The sequence below is a fragment of the Eutrigla gurnardus genome (genome assembly GCF_963514095.1).
Source record: "Eutrigla gurnardus genome assembly, chromosome: 5".
Taxonomy (NCBI): Eukaryota; Metazoa; Chordata; class Actinopteri; order Perciformes; family Triglidae; genus Eutrigla; species Eutrigla gurnardus.
Genome location: NC_139919.1, coordinates 22,879,151 through 22,904,456, shown reverse-complemented (window position 1 = coordinate 22,904,456; position 25,306 = coordinate 22,879,151). Strand labels below are relative to the sequence as shown.

The 25,306-nt window shown below is 45.3% G+C and overlaps 2 protein-coding genes across 3 annotated transcripts in view; one reads left to right on the top strand and one right to left on the bottom strand.

The window, feature by feature from the left end:
• The window catches only part of tomm5 (translocase of outer mitochondrial membrane 5 homolog (yeast)), a 985-nt gene extending 570 nt beyond the window's left edge, over positions 1-415 (bottom strand). The window contains exon 1 of the mRNA XM_084009142.1: positions 192-415. Coding sequence (XP_083865268.1) covers positions 192-312 — 121 coding nt within the window. The 5' untranslated portion in view covers positions 313-415. The remainder of the gene's footprint in view (positions 1-191) is intronic.
• A 965-nt stretch (positions 416-1,380) lies between these two features.
• On the top strand, positions 1,381-25,181 carry frmpd1b (FERM and PDZ domain containing 1b). Of its 2 annotated transcripts, none has more exons than XM_084010290.1 (17): positions 1,381-1,578; positions 8,367-8,517; positions 10,626-10,736; positions 12,301-12,473; positions 14,184-14,286; positions 14,813-14,858; positions 15,178-15,282; positions 15,470-15,565; positions 16,187-16,312; positions 16,414-16,533; positions 17,029-17,162; positions 17,809-17,935; positions 18,259-18,351; positions 18,525-18,707; positions 19,024-19,171; positions 19,430-20,386; positions 20,607-25,181. In XM_084010290.1, exons 3-17 carry the CDS (start codon positions 10,630-10,632, stop codon positions 23,168-23,170), a joined length of 5,082 nt encoding a protein of 1,693 aa, XP_083866416.1. In that variant the 5' UTR covers positions 1,381-1,578; positions 8,367-8,517; positions 10,626-10,629; the 3' UTR covers positions 23,171-25,181. The 2 variants fall into 2 exon arrangements, with proteins under 2 accessions (XP_083866416.1, XP_083866415.1); XM_084010289.1 differs by having other exon boundaries at positions 19,024-19,225.
• The last annotated feature ends 125 nt before the right edge of the window (positions 25,182-25,306 follow it).

Here is a 25,306-nt window from a genome sequence, read left to right as displayed (position 1 = left end):
TGGTGGTGTTGTGATATTGAACACAACACATGACCTACATCCTGGTATGTTCGTGTTTCCTATAGTCCCTGAATCAAACAGGGGTCAACCACTGGCCTTAATACCTGTGAAGCGTTCTTATAACACGTCAGTGTCGTCACTGTTCAGTCAAAGGTAAACGCCAATGTCACCCGCTGGTTAACGTTACTCACTGGCTCTGAGAAGCGCGACGTAGAGGAGGAAGTTTCGTACAGACGAGATGACGTCTTGTCGCATTTTCTTCTTCATCTCCTCCGGGTCCATCTTCGGCCCGAGACCTTCCAGTTTGAACATCGTCGCTGTGGTTTTACTCGGTCTTCTTCTTCAAGCTGCCTTCTGTGCGCGAACGTACCGTTCCAGGAGCATGGAGGAAGAAGATGAGCTGAACCGGATGTACGTCACAATGCAACGACGAACGACGGCGCACACGGAGGGACAAACCGCACGAAGACACCAAAAGGCAAATAATAAATGTGGTTCCTAATATTTATGTTGTTTGTTGTTAAATATATATATTTTTATAAGTTTAGTTTTATCTTCAGAACAGAATGAGATATAAAAAATAATATGGTCGTATTTCTCGATCGTTTTCTTTGTGTTGTATGGAGGTTACATGCTGTTGACTGAGACTGCGTGTACGTCCGGTTGGGGGGGTAGAAACATCATCATAATCATATCCAATTTAACAAAGCATTACATTCCAAATAATTGTATTGGTGATGAAAATTATAATTTCATATTATATAAAATATAAAATAAAATCGGGCTTTATATAATATATATTTACATTTTACATTTTCTAGCGGAAAATTAGCATTGAACGCCCAATGACCTCACAGGACATGTAGGCTACAGGACCCACGTTGAGGATCATTTAAGCCTTTGGCGCCCCTGGAACTTCCCTTAGTCAAGAATACAATTATTATGAGTCTAATATTGATAAAGGTCCTTATAATAATAAAATATGATTAATGATGATTAATACATCTTCAATAAATATCCCCTTTACAATCAAAATAACGTTTAATAAGATGGATACATGCATTACGTACATGACTTACAACACATTAAAGATAGTAGGCTAACAAAAGACAGGATCATAAAAGCAAACACAATATTTTTTCAATAAAAAATAATGATAAAGATGCATTTTATTATTGTTGGCATAGTACTACTACTACTACTATTTATAATAATAATCATAATCATAATAATAATAATGTATTATTCTTTTTTTTTTTTTAATACCTTATTATTTATCATTATTATTACAGCAGAGGAGGCAGGGAGGAGAGAGACAAGAGAGACGACCAGTGGGAGGGGGTGGGCTATTTCTGAGCTCAGGGCCGAGGATTAGGCAGAGAGCAGTCCCAGTGCGATGACAGCATCCAGCATATAGCCAAACCCCCAACACACACCACATCACCATCATCATCCGGCCCGGGGAGGACGCCGCGGATATTTCTGAGAATCAACCATCGTTTCCGCTTCGATTCTCTTTTTTTGGGGGATAACCCTCCCAGACTCCCGGTCCGCCTGTCTCCTCCTCAGACAAACGAGGTGAGTATTCTCGGTGTTTCCCGGTGTTATTGTCTGGTAAAGGAGCGCCCGGCTTTACGCGGATCGGCGCCTGCACCTTGCATCCTTTCCAGTCATTTGGACTGACTTCTTTTTTTTTTTTATCACATCGAAATGAATAATTTAAACCGCGGTCGTATTCACGGCGCGTGCAGGTTCACACCCCTGTCACCGTTTGTGGAGAGATTTAAATCCGATTAAGATTATAAAAGGTAACAAAAGACTGACCTTTTTTTCCCCCTTTCTTTGTTTAGCCTCCTGATTTGACCGGCTTCGCGGCCACTGACCAGACAGATAGTGTTTGCTCAGTGCGTATTGATGATTTTACGGGTATTTATGAGCGATAGGCAGACCACGTTACATTCAGTTTATTGGGAAGACAAAATCCGTCAGCTTCCATACAGAATCGCAGTGTAAATTCTGGCCATTTTTTTTTTTTTTTTTGCATCGCACTGAATGTCTGTTCATTCCACACAGTCACAAACACATGTCACGCTGAGATCCGCGCTGCCCTATGCGCAGTGAAATCCCCGTCGCTGGCTACAGATTGGAAATGAACGGACTAAATCCTGACGGATCGGGGGTCTGCCAGGAGTAAAACACGCACATTGTGAATGGGCGTAGGCGATGTGCAGCCACCCCGGGACTTTTTTTCTTCTTCTTCTTCTCCTCCTTTCTCTCATATCCTTCGGCCAGCAGCAGCAGCCTCTTCCCTTCTCTTCCGTGCCGTGCCGGGCATGACAAGCGCAACACAACTAGACCGGAACAATGCGTTTTGCTGTTCTGGGGGCCTTCGTTTAATGCATGACATGATTTAATATGCGCGCTGTTTTACGGTCTTATTTAAACACGTGTTATACCGCAGCCTTAACTGTGCATATGACAGACATCACGAATTAATAATTGAGCAGTTTTTTAACACCATCACATGCAGCTCCACACACACACACACACACACACACGCACACACGAGTGTGTCCCTGTATGTGAAGTGTAGCTGTGGGTGCTCTCACTCTTGTGGGTGCTCTCACTCTCGTGGGCGCTGAGAGTGTCCGTGCTCGGCCACTGTGCTCAGCTGCAGGCGCTGTGCTATGACTCAGGGATGTATGCTCCAACATGTGATGGGAGATGATGCTCCAAGGTCAGTCAACCCGAGGAGAAACGCGACGGGCAGAACTTGCACATCAAGAAAGCCTCGCTGCCGAGCTGCATTAGCCTCCGGCTGCCCCACTGACTGCTCCTCTGTCCCACTTACTACAGCCAGCCGTCCTCTCTCCTTCTATAGTCCTCTTCAGTCTTAGCTTCATGTCTCCAGGGCAGTCCGGGTTGCTAGGCTGGTGTTTCATCCCAGTCCGGGGACCAACTGATCATTAGATCAATCAATAACTGAAGCGGTTCAGTAATGTGATTTTTTATTGCTGTAGCCACTGGCTGCTGGTAGCTGTTGATCAATCGATATAGGTGTTTCTCAGTAAAGGCGCACTATTAAATCATGGATCGGGGGTTACTTTGGTGTAGGATGATGGTAGTGGTTGGTTGGATGGATGGATGGATGGGTGGACTTATTGATTTGCAGTACAGATGGATATACAAGTGTGTATATTTCCTTCAAATTGTACCAGTATTACTCCTGCAGAGGGAAAATATGGGACATGACCCCATTGATGTGGCGGCTTCATGGTGATGGCACACTTGATTGGCAGTTGCTCTGTAATGTAGGCCAACTCTATCTATGTGCAATGCCTCAGAAATCACTGGACCCGAAAGCACACATTCAGAAGCAGTCGAATGTCCATGTGATCCGTCCAAAAAGCAAGCAGGAGTCACACACCAGACAGTCAGGCAGATCGGGCAGACAAAACCAAGGAGGGACAGGCAAAAAACGGCTCAAAAAGCAAGATGGCAGGCAGGGCTGAACAGGGTTTAGGGGAATCTTGTCCGATATAAGAAATGTGGCTGATGAGGGTAACAGGATGTGTAGTGACAGAAGAGTTCATGATGAGAACAGGTGAAATATTAAGAGTATGAAAAGGCTCAAACCTCAAAACTAAATCATCAGCTCCACCAGGTTTATCCTCCCCTATTTTAAAGTCCTATAGCTATATGTAAGTATTATTCCAAAGCCCAGAGGCCCAGTGTTGCTGCTGGCTCCCCGGCTGCCCTCATATTACTTTTACTTCAAGATAAGACCTCTATTGTGCTGTTTTTCAAGGATTACTGAGTGGAAGGAAATGAGCTCCGACAGCAACATAAGAAGTCAGACAGTTTTCCAGACTCGGAACGTCTATCGTTCCTCTGACATCCAAAGATCTTCCCCCTCTCTTTCGGTTTCGCTGTCGGCCTCTCTCTGAAACCATCAGAACCATCGATAGAAATCTGTAACACAATGCGGCGCACTATTAATCTTCAAAAGCCCCATTATTTAATAGTGCACTGGGGAACTCAGGCCTCGCCAGGTCGCAGATGAAAGGGGAAATGAAATGAGCAGCACACGGCGAGCCCTGTCTTCATAATGCTAATGGAATGAGCTGACAGGCCGAATGAAGAAAGGGAGATGTGATTATGTGTGTGTGTGTGGGGGGGGGGGGGGAAATAACTGGCAAAACACGACAAGCGACTGTGACAATTAACAAACAAGCTGCCAAGCTGCTGTTTGACAGTCGACAGTGGTTTTCTTTCTATTAATCCTTTAGTGGAGTTCGTTGCAAGATGAGTTTATTTGAATGTTTTATTTGGACACGGACCAATGATTCATACACAGCATAGGAAGCCTAAGCCTGTTTACAGCCTATAGGGGAGGGAGGGATCAGTTGTTGACTAAAAAGCACAATTAAGACACGTTGTAAAGGCAGCGGATCCCAAAGTCTCAGGATGTGGGAACCATGAATGTCTGCACCAACATCTTATGCCAATCCTTCTAGATGTTGACGTATTTTACTGGATAAGTAAAAGTTTGACCTTTTGGTGGCACGAGAGGAAAAGTCCGACTTTAACGTTATTAGCATGCATCCTCTGGAGAGCATGAATGTCTGTACCAAATGGTGAGAAGATGTAATCCTCAGTGATGTAACACGCCCTCTCCATGGTGAGTTGTTTCCATCAGGATGGAGTACAGCGTGAGATTACCGTCTCTCTTCTCAGAGATCCTTCATCCCTTCCAGGATGGCTATATTAAACAAGTTTTTTTTTTCATATGATATGATGTCATTTCCTCAATATATTTCATTTCTTCAGAACATGGCAGTGTTGAGATATTATTGGCTTCCTATCCAAAATACAAATGGATTGTTGGAGCTGCTCTTGCTGAGCCTAAATGTATTTAAATTGGCTTTTGTAACCTTTCAAAAAATATAATAAAAATAAGTAGAAAAATATCGCTATAATGACAATAATTCACAAATCATATCTTCCTGGCTATTTCTATGCATCCCAAACTTTAGATGGGAATCATTGTTTCTTCTGAAGCCTGTTCAATACCTTGTTTATTGACCTTTAGGTAAACTTCCCATGAGGGTCAACCCCGGAATAAAAAGCACAGCATCTTTAATTTGCAAAATTGAGCATTAATCTTTGCAGTATTTATTTCTTGCTCTACTTGTGTTGATTCCATATACGACTACAATTAATGAAACATCAAGCAATCGAAATCACTCTCACCTCAGGTCATCCAGATATTGAAGTGTGCTGCTGTTGGCCTGAGTGTTCGCTGAGCTCCGTGTCCAACTTTGTCAGCAGCAACTTTGAGCCAAAATGAATTGTCGAGTTGCTGATCCGACCCCTGCTGCTGCTGCTGCCGCCGTGCGCCTCATGTGGTGCAGCTGTATCCGGGGTCTCATTCGTCTGGAGGGTGTGAACGTGTTGCTGTGTGTGTGAGAGACTGAGAACAAGTTGTCAATAACTGCCAACCGGTCCTTTCTAAATAAAAGCTGTTAGTCAGTGAGTCAGACTTCTGCTGGAATCTGGTTACACATTGCGTTTCACTCTACTTGTTTCTAATATTAAAGTCAGGATGAAAGAAAAATGGTGATTGTGGGAGAAATAATCAATTTTATGATGCATCGCGATGCTATGTTGAACGATTCTGCATCGATGCAGAGATAAATAGATTTTTTTGGGGCAATCTTTCCACATATAAAAGAAATGTATCAGATCAAATGTATCCTACAAATACGAACTGCAAGAGTTGAAGGAAAAATTGTCATCGCGATGCATTTCTTTAGCAAGCAAATCAAATGCAAAGGATAGAATTTAAATCCCCCTTATAACTATATATTACTATACTATATATATATTCACTGGGGAATATGCAGTACAGAAGCCAAAAAGGCTCTAACTTCTGTTCCACAAGGATTTTAAAGGGAAAATCTGCCTTATGTGGAAATCCAATCAGTGCTGATGGTAAACGTAGTCCACTAAATTAATAAAATCCCAAGTGTGTATATATTTATATACTGTGTATATATACGTATTGACTGAGGAAGCTGATCATTTCTCCTGTGGAGCCGTGCCGGCTGTGCCTTTATGTACATACATTGTGTTCAAGCAGCCAATCTGTTACGTTATGAGATAATCTGCGAACTTTCCCTCTAAGCCCTGTTCGTTTTGGCTATGTGTGTGTGTGTGTGCATGCATGTGGTGTGATCTTGAGTGTTAACTACATTAACAGAGTCCAGTCTACATTTATCAGCGTAGAGAGCTGGCTGACAATAATTTAAGTCTGTTACTGAGAACTTAATCCTTTCAGTAAGATTGTCATATCGATTTGCTGGGATACTTCACAGAACGCCAGCTGTATCCGAGCATTTGTTCTCCCGCTCCGTGTCCTGAGACAACTTCACCAAGCCCGGTCCAGCGTCGTTCTGACCTGCCGTGGCCCCGTCCAGCCCCGGCAGTGCTAATTGGGCTGTTTTATCTCCAGCTGGCTGCACAGAAGCTGCCAGCTCAGTGCCACCTCTCAACTCCAGACCCCGGGAGCGGACATTTTCTCATAGAAAAACGAGACACATCGAAACACAGAGATGTAGACGCAGCACTTTAAACAATTATTCTCCATAATTGACGTGTACAGGGACGATGGGAGGAGGGGTGAGGAGGTAAAAGGAGGAGACGAGGGGAGTGAAAGGGCTGGTCAAGGCGACGAGGCCTGCTGATGAGTTGTTTTTCTGGGCCGCTTGGGGACTTAAGGACAGCAGAGGAACGGAGCCACGATTACTATTGATTCAGAACCAGATTAGGAGCAGACTCATCACCTCGCAGACACACAGGCTTTGCTGTCTTTGAAAATGCTGTCACATCATTCAAAAGAGGGAACAAGCTCTTAATTTAAGATGAAAGTATACCGACCAGCATGAAAAATGTAATAATGCTATGGGTCGGCTGTTTCATTTATTCAGTACGTCGATACCAACATCATACATCAATGGCTGCTGCCTGGCTCTGTTTTTCTCTCAGTTGGTGGAGAAATGCTCAGCTGTTTCCTCCTTAACGTCTCACTGTAGATACTTTTTCTTTCTCTTTTTCGCCTGCAGCCTTCACTCTCTTGTTTCGTTGCCGCTGCCCTCTTCACCCTCTTTAAAATTCTCCCCCTTTCCTCCCCCCCTTGCAATATCCTGTCCTTTCTCTCTTTTCATTGCCCAGACCAATTCTCTTTTCTGTATCCCTTCCCCTTTTCTCAGCCCCTCACAGACCCCCTCCCCTCGTCACCTCTGCAACCCCCATACGTCTTTCCTGTGTGTCTCTCCTTGCTCCGCTCTTCTCGTTGCCTGTGTTGGCAGAGTGGTAGAAGGAGGCGGTCTGAGACTAGCTGCATTAGGACCATGCATTATTCATGTGCCCTGCAGTCTGTGTGGGTCTAGGTCTTCTGCTGGCTTTTCACTGGGACACATGGGCCTCATGAAAGAGCTCTGTGTGCGGGACACAGGGCCTGATGGAGGAGCTGCACAGATGGGACTATCAATTCCTTGATTTCTGCTCCCTGTTGCCGATGAAAGCCCCGAGGAGGGAATTTACTTTGCAGATCAACATCCAAAATTAGGGGGTTTCCTTTCCTTGGACAAGATCAAGAATGTTTATGCAGCGTCTCTCCTAATTCAACAGCCAAGATTTTTTTGCAACAAAGCGTTCCCCAAGTGGCTTTTCCTCTCCAAACCAGAGGCCAGCTAAGGTTTCAGTCATATCTGCCCTGATGTTCATATGAAAGACTTGTTCTATTTTATCTTTGGCCAGGATCTCCGTCTGCCTGCAGCGGTTCTCTCTCAACCACATCAGGATTCACAGGCTACCCTCTTTGCTTTTAGAGCGCGCCCAGTAACTGTTAACTGAACTGGGCGGTATGAAATTTTAATTTAGACAACCAGACAGAGATGGAGTGCCTCGTCTCCACACCGCCATGTGCTTTTGAGGCTGCGAGGCAGTAGAGCAAGAGAGAGAGAGAGAGGGAGAGGGAGACAGATGGAGAGAGAATGAGAGAGAGAGCCTTGGGGACCAGAGGAGGGGCCTCTTGGAAAACCACAACCACATAGCTGGTTTGGACTCACATCTGCTTTGCTTGACTTGCCTGTTCACTCTGAAAACATCAACAACTGGAATGTGCTGTAGGCCTGTTCCTTACTGAACAGGTTAAAACTCCAGGGCAGATACAGCTGATCCGACTTACTCGGACTCGAAAACTGATCGCTTCGCGCTCTAATTATAAACCCGTTATGTGGGTATTGCGTCTCGTTTATGGGTTTTGACAGGTCTCCCTGACAGCGTGGCTCTGCTCTGCACAGGTGGCCGCGCCAGATTGGGATTGGCCCTGATGATCACAAGGACCCCCCTCCACCTCTTTTCAGCCAATCCTGGAGGGGCGGCAGAGCTGATGTCTCAGAGGGCGAGAGGATATTTGTGTTCTGGAGTCCTGAGGAGACAAGCCACATCACGGTGAGTCACTCTCTCACAGTCTTCAGTTAGAAATGTGCTGCTTTTCCTAAAATATGTGGGCAAGATTGGAGCTCCTGAAAGTGCTGGTTTCCTGAGGACAGAACATAGGCCTGTATCAAAATGTCTTTCTGCCGTTTCCAGAGGCTTACCACGTATAATTAATGTGAAGTAGGCCAGACTTATTCTTTTGAATATTTCATTGTTAAAACTGCATTTTTAAAGGTGGACTCGTATGAACAAATTTGCTTTCGTAACGTTATAAAGACGGGATTATTTTGTGAGTGAGGATAGTAAACCCCTGGTTGAAGTGCTAAGGATGTGCATATATTAAAAAAAATGGCTGGCTGCTGCTGCCCAGAGACTGTCATCGGAGACGACTACCTGACTCGGCAAGGACAGTGAGGGTGAGAGAGAGAGAGGAGAATATAAAAGACAAACGAGAGAAAGAGCAAAAAAAAAAAAAACTCGAAAACGTCACCTGACTCATATCTGGCTGCAGCACTACACACATCCACGCCCATACATCTGCAAGCGTGCTGCACATCCAACACAATGCAGGAAAGTCCAAACATCCTCCAGGATCTGTATGACGCTTCTCTTATTGACCCAACGCTGTCAGCTACCTAGCCTCACTCATCCCTCCTCATCCATGTCAATCTGTCTCATCCGGATCAGCGGGAGGTGCTAAAGTGACACTCTGACCAGCGAGGGCCCGTGCAGAGGGAGGGCCTCTAATCCTCTTAAAGGACAGACCTACACTGCTTGCTTGCTACTGCTGAGGCAGGGTAACCATCGCTGCCCTGCAACCAGAGATCACGTCAATAGAAACAAGTGGAAATGCTGATTGTTTAAAGAAAAGAAAAGACAAATTAATTCAGTGTTGTATCTCATCAATGTGACCTGATCTGACGGACGTCCTCTATTGATTGCAATGCAGAGTAAAGTCAGAGCGTCAAGCACAATAACGTTATAGCGCTGTAATGATTTTACCGTTCTCCTCGTCACGCCACAAAATGTGCCTCAAAAGTGTGGCAGGCGGCCAGAAAACTGTGACGATTATTTTAAAATCTTCACAAAAGTCTTGGCTCGCAGAAGGCACCTGAATATTTCAGAGAGCTGTTCAAACTAAGCTCTCTGCAGCTGGCTGCGGAGGCCAAGGTACGGATCATTAGGTTTCATGGACACATTCATCATCATTAGCTGTATTGATCAGGTCTGGGGCGCTATCGTCCCTGCCAAAGTTTCCTTCGCTTTACTCTGCAACATTGGATCAAACGGTCAAATACAGACATGAGCATAGAACAGTATCTTATCACCGTAATGCCAGCTAGGTCAAATCATCGAAATCTGAAATTGATTCTGCAACACGTCACTGCTCTCGAAAATCGTTGATGCTGTTACACAAAACACAAACCAGGAATAATGCAGCACCCCTTATATAGTACATTTTTTTATAAATCCTGCCAAGAAATGATCAGAGGCTCTGCAAGCTCAATGCCAGCGTATTGATCGGCTGACAGAAAGGAAAAAACATATGGAGGGGAGTCATAAGTCTTGAGGTTTGGTAAGGATTCAGTGCTGACCGGCTTCACCTCCCTGGGGTTTGACTGAGTCCTTCATTCTTCATCATGTCACCAACGCAGGCGAAGCAGAAAGATCACAGCTGCAGATTTGTAGCGAAAAGGCAGATTGTAGCATCTTAATGTTTTTTTCCTAACTCCTTGTGAATCTTGTTATTGTGTGAAGGTGCAGTGTGTTGCTGGGAATCAGGTCATTTAGGCGAGTGTGTGTGCGTGACATGTGTTGTTCATGCTGACTGCTCTCCACCCCTCTCTTTTTCTCATTCAGCCTTTCTTGCTCTGTTCACATATCTGATTATTCATCGCATTCAAGGCGGGCGACATGCTCAGAATATAAAAACAGAGCAGATGCAAATGCAAATTTGGCTGAAGCACAATTGTGCAGAAACGCACGATCCAGCAACACCGTGCTAGACTCAAACCTCTAAAGTCATTCTTCTTCTCCCCGCGTCTCCTTTTCTCTCTGTGTTTTCTGCTTGTTGGGATTCGGCCTGTAGCTCACATCCTTCCCTCTCTTCGTCTCTTCAGATAAATGGAGGAGAAGGAGCGATGTAGGAGCAGGTCTCCAGCTCGGAGGGCCAGTCGGGTGCAGCAGGTGGTGGGAACGATCATACGACGCACCCGAGAATCGCTAAGCAGGTACAGAATGAACGAGGGGTCAGGACGGGCAAAGTTTAGGAATTGTTTGTGAAAGTAAACTGTTAAAATTACTCCCTGTGACGTTGCTCCAATGTTTGCATCGGAGTGAGGAAATGCAGTAGAATTTGATGTGAAAACAACTGAGTATGCAGTTGAAAATGTTGGCACTACACCCCTGATAGTAGCAGAAAATGCCGAGCCCACACAATCCGCTGCAGCAGCAACAACTAAAACAACTTATATAGGAAAAAAGAAATCAATAATCCGCTTTGGGGTAGAGTGGCACTTTTTACTTCTACGTCTGTGTTCTGTAGTGGAGACGTATGGGTTGGGTATATATAATTTAGGATTAAAACTATGTGGCAAATGATGTGTTTTTAGCTGAGGAATGTGCCACTTTAGAAATATCAAAATGTAAAAAAGTGAAAAGAGTTGATTTCTTAACCTGTTATGAACACAGACCAGATCCCTTCCCCACATCCACACATTCATTCGCATAACACATAGTTGAGTACATATTCAAAACTCTCTCTCTCTCTCGCACACAAATACACCCCACAGTTGACCACAGTTATGCTTTCAACAGCCCTTCATTCCCTTGTTGTCCGTGAAGCGGTTTCTCCTTCCCAACAGAGAGGAAGATGCAAAGTAAATCTCCCTGTTTATCATTCTTTGGGAAAGCCTCAACATGTCACCAGCTGACCAAGACAGCAGGCCGCGGGGAGAGGATGTCACTGGTTTAAACATATGCAGATACTCCGTTTTCCCAGGGTGCATCTGAGCTGATGATATATAGCACTTTATATAACTGTGACCTCTGGTTCCTGGTTCCGAGCTACTTGGCCAGATATTATACACTGTTGCCCATAAAGTTGGAATATTTTGTTTTCAGACACAATCCTCTGTTTATTCCTATTTAAATGCATCAGTCATCACTTTTGTGCAATGATTACATTATGTGTCCCAATTACCCAGGGGAAAATTAATTCATGCATAACATTTTTTGCCGCTATAAAAGACAAGACATTTGCAAATTATTCCAACTTTATGGCCGACCCTGTATGTAGGTCCCTGGAGGAGGAATTGCAAAAGCTTTGGTGATATTTAAACGTTTGATATAACACCATCATTAGGTCAAATGCTATGTACTTTGATTTATGATCAAATACTTGTAAAATGAATGTCATGTTCCCATCAACCTCCCTTGTATTATGTGTTTAGTGCTTATGATGAAATGTCAACATGCTAACATGCTTAATTAAGATGGAGAACATGGTAAACATTATATAAACACATCCACATTATCACGATCATTGTTTACAGCATGTTAGCTACAGCATCACAAAGCCACTAGCTGTAGACTGTTCTTGTTGGTCGTAAGTGTATTAGAACTGATAAGATTAGTTGATCAATCAATTAGTCAACAAATTATGCTGGTAAGTGATTAATCAGGGACACAGCAGTGAACTGTCTCCCCCCTTGATCTGCCTAAATTTATCTCTTGATGACTGCAGTGTTCGTAGTCTCTAGGAAAGTAACCTGTTACCCTGTTTGACCTCCTCAGAGAGCGGTTGCTAGGAGATGGGAGGTCACAACGCTCCAACAGTCTGTCCAATCAGAACTTCCAAGCCAAGCTGACACTGCAGATCACCAGGGACCCGGTCCTGGACAGCAGCACGGGACATGGCTTCATTCTCACCACAAACGCACCCCTGCTGGTCAGGGACATCGCTGCAGGTACACAGGGTTTGTCTAGGGTACACAGGGTTTATCTGGGGTACCAAGGGTTTGTCTGGGGTACACAGGGTTTGTCTGGGGTACCAATGGTTTGTCTGGGGTACACAGGGTTTGTCTGGGGTACCAAGGGTTTGTCTGGGGTACACAGGGTTTGTCTGGGGTACACAGGGTTTGTCTGGGGTACCAAGGGTTTGTCTGGGGTACACAGGGTTTGTCTGGGGTACCAAGGGTTTGTCTGGGGTACACAGGGTTTGTCTAGGGTACACAGGGTTTATCTGGGGTACCAAGGGTTTGTCTAGGGTACACAGGGTTTATCTGGGGTACCAAGGGTTTGTCTGGGGTACACAGGGTTTATCTGGGGTACAACGGGTGTATGGTGGTGTGTTGAGGCGTGTACTTGTGTGTGTCCCAATGGATAGCTGCAATTTGTTTGCCTGTTTCCTCTATAAATGGCCACCTGCTTTATGCAACAATCCACTGCCTCCAGCAAGGCAGATTTACACACACACACACACACACACACACACACACACACACACACACATGCAAGCACACACAGGCATTGACTCTCCCCTGGAATTCAAACTGAAGGGCACGGTGCCAGACAAGCCACAGAAACAACAGAGCCACCTGCTTATCCTTTATAAATTCTATCACTTTCATTCAGGCAACTTTGATAGCGGTGAGCAAGAGAGAGAGACAGACAGAGAGAGTGATAAAGAGAGAGAGAGAGAGAGAGAGAGAGAGAGAGAGAGAGAGAGAGAGAGAGAACTATGTCTGTCATATAAAATAAGCTGATAAAGGGTCTCAGCCGGCCACCGGCAATGTAATTGCTATCCGCTGCCAAAAAGAGAGAGAGGCGATAACAGGATTTAATAGACAGAGAAGATGCCAGTGGGAAGACACCTTTGGGTGTGGGAGGAGTCAGCAAGGAGCGGCCCTGGTGAATGTGAGAGGAAAGTGGTGAAGAAGGAAGAGGGTGAGAAAAGGAATGAGGATGAAGGGGGAGCAACTTGAAAAACCGCACAGATCAGGATATTGGCAGAGCTGACATGGAAGCTTGACAGGGTGGGGGGTCGGGTCGGCTTAGCTGGGGAATGCTGTGTGTGTGTGTGTGTGTGTGTGTGTGTGTGTGTGTGTGTGTGTGTAAGCTTGCAAAGCAGCGTGGGATGCCGCCAGTGCGTCAAAATCAGGGACAGGCGGTGATTTGCCAGTCAGTGGGGGTGATAATATATATGCATTGCCGTATCTGCTTACACGTACATGCGCCTCGTATGTTTGTCTTTGTGTGTGTGTGTGTGTGTGTGTGTGTGTGTGTGTGTGTGTGTGTGCTAGAGTAAGCTAAACCCGCTGTGCCTCAGCCGTGCTCCCCTGCCTGAAGACAAACGAGTATAAATAACTAGAGAAAGCAGAGCGGAGCCGAGCTGGATGAGACCCAGAATAACTGGAACCCCTCACATCCTGGACAGCTGAACACTGTTGAGTCAGCCATGTTGAATAACCATATGTGTCATATTGTGTGCGTGGTGTGTGTGTGTGTGTGTGTGTGTGTGTGTGTGTGTGCATGCATCTGTGTGTGTGTATATCTCTCTTTATCTGGACTGAAAGTGCAAACCCACGTGTGCAGCAGGGTTTTTGTTTTATGCAAGCGCTCACTCTTTTCATTGTGTGTGTGTGTGTGTGTGTGTGTGTGTGTGTGTGCGGCGCTAGGGAGTCCTGCAGATGGGATATTGTGCCCAGGGGACCAGGTGTTGCAGATTAATGATACAGTGCTGGAGGATTTGAGTGCCGAGCAGGTGGAAAACATATTACGGTGAGAATAACTGCAGAGCTAGTTCTCTGTCTGTCTGTCTGTCTGTCTGTCTGTCTGTCTATCTATCTATCTATCTATCTATCTATCTATCTATCTATCTATCTATCTATCTATCTATCTATCTATCTATCATATATATACAATTGTTATATGGATGATGAGAGGAACCAGTTCAGTAGCTTGGACCAGTCTCGTATGACCAGTGTGTCCGGTCAATCTAGTCACTAGACTAGTGACTAAAATGCACGGTCACAGTTGTTTACTGGAATGTGTTTCTGAGAGTGGGTGTCGATGCTTCATGTGTGAGCGGGTGAGACAAAAAGGCTTAACAAGTTAAGGTCAAAGGTCAGAGGAGAAAGTGCTTACTTGACAGCTGGACAGAAAGATAATGATCTCTCTCGTGTGAATGTGTGTATCATTCGTGTGTGTGTGTGTGTGTGTGTGTGTGTTTGTGTTTGTGTTTGTGTTTGTGTTTGTGTGTCTGTGTGTGTGTGTGTGTGTGTGTGTGTATTGTTTCTCCACCCAGGGACTTGGAGGATTGTATCACTGTGACAATCCTGCGGCACATGACAGTGAGTACAGAGAAGACATTGATGACCTCGCTTTAATGCAAACACACACACACACACACACACACACTTTCACGCAGCAATTACACCATCCTTCATGACTGTAAAACATAGGCTCTGTGTGTTTTCAAGCATGTGACTGCATGTCTCTTGACAGGATTAACTGCCTCTGCATTGCTTTTAGATTGTGATGTGCAAATGTAAATATGTGCATGTCGGCCGTTTGCTCGCGGGTCCGTGTCTCAAAGTTACTTGGGCTCAGGATTAATTGTGTCATCGAACTTTTCTGAGCCTCAGTTCTCACATTATGTTCGTGTTGCAGAATCCCAAGTCATCCATCATGTCGGCAGAGAAGAGAGCTCGTCTGAGGAGTAATCCAGTTAAAGTGCGCTTTGCAGAGGAGGTGGTGGTCAACGGGCACACTCAGGTGGGAAAACCTTACTCCACACAGAATGAAAGTGTTTATGACCAACTGACGAATGACTGTCATCTCTGGATCTATCACCTTTTCGATCAGTCTTTATTTGGATGTATTTTCTCAGATGTCATACTCCCCTTTCCTATTTAAATTTGAAAGTGATTCCTGTCTAACCTTAATGATATCTCTTTATCAGGGAAACTCTCTTCTCTTCCTGCCCAACGTCCTAAAAGTCTATTTAGAGAACGGGCAGACCAAAGCATTCAAGTTTGACAACAGCACCACCGTCAAGGTTTGTATTAAACCTGTTTTAGATATTGAATCTAAAAAGAGGGGCAACTTTCCTAACAACTATAAGAATGTTTACATTGTGTTTATACTGAAAATGGAAGAAATAAAAATGCAAAGAGTATATATATAGAAAGTTAAATTGTCTTTGTCAGTTTATGATAAGTATTAGGAGACCAAACAGTGGATCTAGTTGTGAAACGCTCCCTGGAAACGAGTGGGTGCATTTTGTGATTAAGCCCACGGCAGGTTATGCTGGCCCAAGGTTGTCAGAGTTTGGGTGGGCTGTAGCTGTGGAATTATCCCAAAACCATTTTATATGATATTGCTTCTGGAGGAGGAAGTTATGAAGAAGCAGTGTCCTGCGGTTCACAGCCATGAAGGAGTTGTTTGTTAGGAAGGCAGAGCTGGAACTGTGAGTGACTCATTTGCAGACAGAAGGGTGAACTGTATACATTCATCACAATGAATTATTATTATTATTGGTGTTTTTGTTATTATTATCACAGCAGAGTTTGTATATGTGTTTCAGTTTGTTTTCGCACCCAAAGGGAAAGTGAGAGCAGACAGGGATGAAACATGTTTGTCTAAGGGGTTCTGAACTGTTGGTTTTTCACCATTCCAGGACATTGTGCTGACTCTGAAGGATAAACTGTCCATCCGGGCCATTGAGTACTTTGCCCTGGTGTTAGAGCAACAGTACAGCATCACCAAACTACTTCTGCTGCACGAAGACGAGTTCATACAGAAGGTGAAGGAAACGATGGATGCATAAGTACACACGCAAACATACTGCCGCTGTGGATGGAGGTTCATATTGGGTGTGATTTACCTGGATTTTGTCTTCGGCAGGTGGTGCAGAAAAAAGACTCCCATGACTACAGGTGTTTGTTCAGGGTGTGCTTGATCCCCAGAGACCCCATGGAAATGCTGCAGGACGACCCCTCGGCTTTTGAGTACCTCTTTTTACAGGTCAGAGATGCTCAGAGGAGGCCATGTTAGAAATGTTGTTTTGATCAACCTCAGTCAGAAGTCTCCATCTCATCTTACTAACATGTAGAAAAAACTCACATGCAAAATGTAGATATTTACACTCGCTGTAGTGTGCTCTAAAACATTACAAAAATAGAGCCAGAGCCATCAAAGTTGAGGAGGTTGTTCCCTGACATGCTGTTGTGTAGCTCAAAGCTACAGTTTGTCTTTGCATATTTGCATTGCACAGTAAAGCATTGGGAATGTCATTACCAGTGTCATGTTGAATTATTGTTTGTTTTTGCTGTACGAGTTGCAGCTTGTAAATTTACTCACGAACTGTGTCATTTTGCAATGTCTGACTGGAAATGGATGCTGGTATATTAAAACAAATAAATATAAAAATATGCTTATTAAATATTTAGTTGTACATTAGTGTGTTTGCAGTCATGTACATGCTTGTTTGTAAAGTGCGCTTGCATAATGTGTTTCCAGAGTGTCGGGGATGTGCTGCAGGAACGTTTTGCAGTAGAGATGAAGTGTAACACTGCGCTCCGCCTCGCTGCCCTGCACATGCACGAGAGACTAGATAGCTGTGGACAGACCAGGGCCTCTATCAAGAACATTATGTGAGTCATATGTGTGCGTGCAAGTTTTTTTTTAGGTTCACACTGGTGGGTTACTGACTCCAGCGCTTCTCATTGTGGGATTCGATGGTGCTCTCAGGGCTTGTTCTATGGCTTTAATCATTGTAATTTGTGTGGGATAAGGGTGCACTCTAAATGCCTAATCTATTATTTGTGATTAATCCGATAAATGAAATGTGTGCACAAGTGTTTATTTGACCTATTTCCAGCGTGTGGATCAAAAGTATCTCATTGGGTTTTTCAACATTTAAGCACATATCTAATTCCCAAATGAACACCTCACTGACTGGATTTTTCACCTCAAATTGAACTGATGATTATATATGTTATATATACAATGTTATATGTCATTTAAATATGGCTATTTATTAACATCTAGTGGCAGCTGTGGTGGAAAAAAACATCTGCATACATGTCTAATGAGGCCTACATTAGCTACGTCATACTGCATGTTTCGTACCGGTCCCACAATTCTACATTTGCTTTTACTTTCCCCAGCCTCCCTCCCCCTTTCAAATGCTGAACCAATATTTTCTTGGTTGTGGAGAAACTAAGTCAGGTGCTTTGGATGGTGGGTACTGTAGTTTTTAGATTTACATCCCTCTGTGTGTGTGTGTGGTGATGACAGGAGGGAGTTTGGCATGGACAGCTTCATTTCTCCCACACTGCTGAGCAACATGAGGGAGAAGGACCTGAGGAAAGCCATCAGCTACCACCTCAAAAAGATCCAGTCCCTTCTCGAGCCACGCCAGAAGGTAGGTAGCTGACGGATGAGTGGACGGACGCATTGAGAGACGTAAAAGTGATGGATAGTGACTGTGTAGCGGTGGCCTCGGGGTACTTTTGAGCTAACACTTACAGTAATCTCTCGGAGGTTTAGAGCAGGTTGGGAGAAAGATATGTGGTGTGTGGGAGAGTTATTAAAAAGGGGCTTGGGTAATGTTTCTGGGAAATTAAGTGAAGCACATTTCCAAATAGTTTTGGTCAATGAAGCAACCATAACATTATCCTTGGTTTTCGTGATTATTTGCTGTCCACGCTGATTCTCTCTTCTTCTTTGTCTACTGCTGTCTTTTAGGTCATTTCTGCAAGTCAGGCTCGGTTGGCCTACCTCACTCAGCTGGGAGAGCTCATTTCATATGGGGGGCGGTCGTACACAGCTACGATGATGGTAAGGGTTAAGAGCCTGATATCACCTGGCTAGTCTTGTTTATAATTCTAGTCATTGCATCTATATTGCATGTTTTTATTGCCATTCAAAACACATTTGCGCCTCTCCCTCTTCCACACCGTATTCGACCCCTTCCCCTCTGCTGCTAATTTTGTTTCGTTATGTAACTCCAGCTTCAGGACAGGGAGGTGTTGGTCAGCCTGCTGGTGGGAGCCAAGTACGGGATGAGTCAGGTCATCAACCACAAGCTCAACATGATCTCTACACTGGTGGAGTTCAGCAGCATCAGCCGAGTGGAGCTGCTGACGGAGTCGGACAAAGTCAGCCTGCTGCGCATCTCACTGCACGACATGAAGGTAAGGAAGGCTGCTGCGCTCTATTATTCATACAGGCGTAGGCACTGACACAGATTCAAAAATAGGGATATTCACTCGCCACACAATATTCACACCAAAGCTCACGCTCGAGAAGATCTAGGTCGAGCATTTCTCCTCCGATACACAAACAGTATACAGCCTAAGGGGGTGTGTGGTTGCTGTATAACGTTAATTCACTGGACTCAAAGGTGACTCTCTCTCTCCCTCTTTGTCCCCCTCCATCGCCTTTTTCTCCCTGACCCTTTGGCCTTAATCACTTTACCTTATCTTCTGCAATGCCCTCCCCCCCTTGCAGCCATTTGCCTTACTGATGGACTCTCTGGCAGCCAAAGATTTAGGGTGTCTGCTGGGAGGCTACTGCAAACTCCTTGTGGATCCCAGTGTCAATGTCTTCCGTCTGGGGCGCCCAAAAGTGCGGGTGCACCGGATTCCTGCTGAAGAAGGTGTGTGTGGGAAGTTCGCCGTAATAGAAGGCGTGTGCTATGAATCCCTATCAAGTGAGCAAAAACTGTTTCACTTAAAATAATTACTTTCTGGCATTGGCCATTTTATAGACATATTTCACATCACATACTGATGTCACCAGCCAGTATGGGTACTGTTAGAAAAACCAGTCACTTAATATTATCATATCTTAAAACATATCCCGCTCTGCTAATTTTCTAAACATGTTGTTTGTGTATTTTGTCCGGTGTCATTAGGTTACGTGTCTCGCTGCTGTAGTGACTCGGATGACTCGACAGACGAGGATGACCCCATGGATTCTCAGAATTACAAACGGCCGGACCCAGCGAGCCAGGACTGGGAAGAAAGGAGGAGAGAGGAGGAAGAGAAGAGGAGAGAGGAGGAACGTAAAGAGAGAGAGGAGCACAAAGGCAAACAGGAAGTGAAGATAATAGTGACAACCGAAGGTGCGGAAAATGAGGGCGAAGAGGAAGGAGGAGCAACAGGAAGTGGTCTGCGTAAATTCAGTATTATGGATGAAGAAATGAACTTGGAGACCGGCTGGTACCACACTGACCCTCGGGTCACCAGCAGCTTCTCCAGCTTGTCCAGCGGCTCCTTGAGCGCCGCCCTGGAGGACAGCAAGGCGCCATCTCGTCTCAATGCGCTCCGTGGACCACGCACGGTTGAGGATCTACCGAGCTTGGACGTTCACCACCCCTACCTCCTGGAGCCAAAACGCCACCAAGGGCCCCTGCGACCCACCAACCTCAACTACCGTGGAAACGACAATTCTTGTCTTTGCTTCGCTGATCTCTCCAAGGCGGATTTCCTACCTAGTCCGCCTGAGGCTACGACTGACGATGACGACGATGACGAGGAGGAGGAAGAGCAGGGAATGGAGGGACTCAGACGCATCTCTAAGATACCTAGTTCAAGAGATTTGAGAATGATTGACAGCATACCCTTTGAAAGATCACCCATTAAAAGAAAGAAAAAGGTCCCTCCGAAAGTCCCAGTAAGGACCAGTTCAATTCCTGTGGAAGCAGCAGGACAGGCTGAGCATCGCCTCTCCAAGGACGAAGAGGGTCTATTCCTGACACCTTCGCCCAATCCCAAACCAGCTCTTTTGGCCAAAGAGACTGCCTCAGAGTCTGAAGATGAGTTTTTTGATGCACAGGAGCGATTCACTCCTCCAGTTCCTGATCTATCAGGTTTGTTCACAGCATGTTTTTATGACTTTGCAGATGAATACGTGACACATAATGAGACATTTAAAATATAAAATGCAACAATACCTTTTAAAAATCCTATGTATACACCAATGTAGCACATTCCAGCATGTTTTTGAATAAGTGTGGATGTGTAATTCCACTGATGCCTCTCTCTTTCTGTACATTCCTTTTGATTTGTCTCTGTCTCTATCTCTCACAGACGCTGAGCTGGCTGACCGGCAGAATGCTAATCGATTAAGTGGAAGCTGGAATGGTCCTTCTGCTGTCCCGCGGAAAGAACCATCCTCACCCCTCGCCAATAAATCCAAATCTAAAGTCAAGAGAGACGTGGAGACGCTTAAAGGCCCCACACATCAACTTACTAACCAGCAGCCCAGTCCACCAAAGCCATCTCAGAAACCTGAAGTCAAGGTCAAACCGCTATTGGCACCTAAGCCCCAACTGCCTCCCAAACCTAAGATTATTCCTCCCAAATCTCCCCAACATGGGAGGTCATATGCCCACTGCAACGGGGATGCCTCTGGATGTCTTTCCTCTGAGCTTCTGGAAATGGAGCCAGACACCATGGAGTTCAAGTCTGTCACATCGGGGGCGGCAGGCCTGCCTCTCTCGTCTCCCCTGATCACAGCAGTGCGGTGCAGCAAGCAAACTGAGGAAAAGGCAAAGAGTCAAGAAAACAGCCCAAAAAAGAATAAAGATGTGATGCATGAGAATGGAGTGCATGTTGTTCCCAATGACAAAGCATACACCCCTGATGAGAAGGAATCTCCTAACGTTGAGGGTAAAAGCAATGGGATTGCTCAACCCACAAGAAAGCCAACAAACCTCCCCCCTATCCCTCGTTCTAATTCAGGTACGAAGCTAGCCATCCCCCCTCCGGTGCCCCCCAAACCCACTTCTCCCACCAGTTTACACCCCTTATCCTTACCTGCAAGCTCTCCTGTCTCGCCAACTGATCCAAGCAAAGGAATCCTTCAGAATAGCGTCAGTCCACAAAATGGAATCCACCCTTGGAGCAGCCGCAACGGCAGCGTCCAGTCAGGATCCAGGAGGGTCTCTCTGAGTCACGAGAGCCTGTCACCCAAAAACACAGACGCGCCTCTCACTCTTACCACCTCCCTCACTTCAACCAACTCTGGGGTCGTTGGGGGTCTTGAAAGCAGAGAGCCTGGAAGATCTGGATCAGGGTCAGACCTGAGGACCAGCTCCTCCAGCCTGGGAGGTAGACTGCCAGCTTCTGCCCTGAGAGGGAAGATCCAGGCTCTGCCTTGGTACATGACCCGTTCCCAGGAGATTTTGGGAACTCTGGATTATCCCTCCACGAGCTCCATCAACGGAGACACATCTGGATTTGGCTCTGGCTTGTCTGTAGCCAGCGGTTTATCAGACTTAAACAAGACCCCCGTCAAGGAAACAGAGACTATAACCTCAAAGTCAGGAGGAAAAGAGAACATTTTAGAGGACGGGGCCGAGGTTGTCATAGCCACCATCAAAGAGGCCCAGGATGTAGCCTCGCACATGAAAAAGGCCAATGGGACAAACGGCTCCAACCCTAATATAACATTTAAAGAGAATAGTGTCCACAGTGGCAGTGTTTCATCAGAACAGCCTCAGTCCCGGCTCCATTCAGCAGTAGGGTTGGGAGGTGTGTCCAGCATGCAAATTGGGGGTGAATCACCGACCTCCTCGCCCGCTGACACGACTCCCCCGCAACAGCACCGGGAGGCTTGTGGCTGCCACACCGTTTACGCCAACTGTTTCAGCGGCGACACCGAGGATGGCATAAGCTTCGATGAGGAGCTCACCGTTTACGAGTTCTCTCGCCGCACACGCCCAAAACCTGTCCGACCCGCGCCTGCCTCGTCTCCCACAGCGCCCCCTGCAAAGCCCAATATCCTGTCGCTGCTGAGGGACAACCCCCGTCCCCTGTCTACGTTCTCCACTGCCTCCTCTGAACTCAGTCCCCTGGTTTCGCGTCCCAATTCCCCCATAAACTCATTCGGCGGTCCTCTTCGTACACTTACAAACAAGAATTACGGCGGGCTTAAGGGAGGTTTTGCCTCTCTACGTCAAGATATAGACCAACTTCTGCTGGTCTTAGAGAGGGGAGCACTTGAGCAACCCCAACAGACATCACGTCAAGACTCAAAGCAGGATATCACGGGCATAAAAGTAGAGCCTGACCTAAATCACAATGGAACTGAAGGCGGTATTTCCACAGGACCTGACCCAAATTGTACTGGGTCAAGCACCGCCGCCATGACAGAGGCCGAAAGAAGTCTTCTCCAGGCGGAGGCTCGGCGATTGGCTACTGGGTGTCAGCGGGCCACGCGTGTAGGCTGGGCTCCTGATGAAGCCCTGCGCTCTCTATCTAACAGTTTCAGCGCCCTGGTTCAGCTGTCAGCGGCCTGCCTGCGGACAAACCCATGTCCTGGCTGCGACATCTGCCACAATGCGAGTCTGCTCCACGGGGATGAGGACGACGACGGCCAGGAGGCCATGGACAAGCTAAAGGAGATAGTGGGTCTGTACCGGGAGTTTGTGGGGGCTGTTGAGACAGCTGGAACTGGCGCAGGAGTTGGAGGTAAGAGCGTGAATCTCGCTGGGTCAGGACAGGGTCAGGACCGGGAGAGTGACGGGGTCAGGCTACTGGCCAAACGCTGCACTGTGCTCATCTCGTCCGTATTCGCACTCACACAGCTCTTCCGGACACGCACGCCAGACACCGTGGACACGCCCGGCCACGCACCTCTCAACTTTTGACCTGTGACTTTTTAGCCACTAATACCACACTGACTAAAGTAGTGAGGCAAGAAGAAACCACACAAAGCAGTCTGGTGTGTAACCCCTGTGTTCTTGTACAGTAAGTGCCATGCACACCACTGCACACAAACTCTAACCCACATGACACATGAGAAAAAACACATCAAACAAAATCCCGAACAAAGAGAGGAAACTTCATTTCTTGGCCTCTCCTTGGACGCATACGGACTATGCATTTGTACATATGAATTTTATAACTATCTTATAATTCTCTTATTTTATGATACAATATGTGTATGTATGTAAGGATGGATTACCCATGTATGTATTTATGTATTTATTTTTACAATATTGCACCATGGTCTGTGACGTGCAGGTCTCTGGTGGGGAAAACAAACCTTTGGATGTCACTGGAATTTTTATTTTTCCTTCTCTTTGAGACAGTGTTATGTTATCGATTGCTGCTTTGAAGATTTCTCCACTCCACAAGGTGTAATCTGTAAATTGTCATTTTTTTTCAAGTTTCGTATAAACTACGTTTTAATGACAAAATACAGAAAATCTACTTTATCACATTTGCAAAACACTGTTATTAACAGATTTGTTTTATATGTGCACCTTTTTAAGGATTCAGTTTTTCAAAATTACAATCACATATTTATGGGATACAAAACGGTACCATTACATAGCAGGGAGAGCACTTTTGACTGTTACAGATTGCACCTTTTTATGAGACACGTACCCTTGTGGAAAGTGTTTTTTCTGCCCTTTCCCTAGTCCTGACTGACTCTGAGTGAACGCCTCTTGGAAATACTCCCATTACCCACAGATGTATGCAGTAATATATCATTAATCTAGTTTTCATCCAAAGGACGTTACATATATATTTTCTGGGAATGCGTGGATGAAGCCCAGGAGGCCAAAACAGGGGACCTTATTTATGTAGTTGAAAAAGTTTTTGACTCAGCACAAGGGTGACTGTTAAACTATGTCCAGATGTAGCAAAGATCCAAAGTCTTAAAACACTGAGCCACAACGGTTCCCCACTATGGTTTTACTCTTTGGGCTTATTAATAACATACTTAATGACAGATGGACTGACTGCTGTATGCTGGGGTCAGAACTGTAGATATACATTTATATCTTTGTGTCCTATTCTGTCCCTTTCTTAGTTTATGGCTATGCAAACATAAACTCTTCACACACACCACATACTGTATCCCTGTTTTATGTGCTAACATTAAAAACAACAATAGCTGCATTATGTTTTTCTGAATATAATGGGTGCTTTCTTTGTTTGGAATGTTGGCTTTCGTCTCATTTCGGACAATTTTTTACTGCGTTATGGATTGCGACATTGTGCAACGTTGCATGGCATTAGCATTTGTCAATATAAAGCTCCTGTCTATACTGATGTCTGTGATTTGCCAGTGAAAGGATTACATTGCTCGTTCAGTTTGCTGATGTACAGTGTTCACTCAACAGCTCGTCCCACGTCACATGGTGCCAACTCATTTGATGAGCCATCCGATTTGGAGGATTTAGTTGAGCCACCTATGACAACAAGAGGGTAAGTATTTGCTTATACACATGTGACGTTAGGTGTTCAGAGACAGCTGGTGAGGAGATGGGACGTATATTTAATCTTCCAAATCGATGGCCGAGAGACATGTTGTCAATGTGGCTATGCTTAAAAAAAAAGAGGATGAGAAGGCATGTCTCGTATGAGATTTCAGAGCTTCCAATTGCCATGGAGGTCCAGTAGCAGTGTCCATCCCAGCACTAAGATCAAGACACTTTGTGTTAATCAAGCAGGTCCAACCAGTGCAGAGTGCCTGTGTCACCTACTCGTTTTGTTTCTGTGTGGTAAAACTGTATCGACAGCATTTCGTTTTCAAAGAGGACATTGTGTTTCTACATGAGCGGTCACTTTTCCATACCCACGTACAATGAAGTCGATGTACCAAGAAATGTATTGTTTGGGAATAAATTACACATTGACCCTTAACAATGTTGAATGCCTGGGTGTTTGGGTTTTGTCTGTAGATCAGGTATCAGCTAATTTCATCCAACTACTTACAGTTTGCGTGAGCTCTCCCTAAATATTGAGTCTACAAAAAAAATCCAGTCAGAAGA

Bases quoted from the DNA above. Each gene is read 5' to 3' on its own strand.
- frmpd1b (XM_084010289.1), top strand. From the start codon at position 10,630: ATGGAGGAGAAGGAGCGATGTAGGAGCAGGTCTCCAGCTCGGAGGGCC. The intron at 16,313-16,413 runs GTGAAGGAAACG...TGTCTTCGGCAG, and splicing joins AAGACGAGTTCATACAGAAG to GTGGTGCAGAAAAAAGACTC. The intron at 18,708-19,023 runs GTAAGGAAGGCT...CCCCCCTTGCAG, and splicing joins TCTCACTGCACGACATGAAG to CCATTTGCCTTACTGATGGA.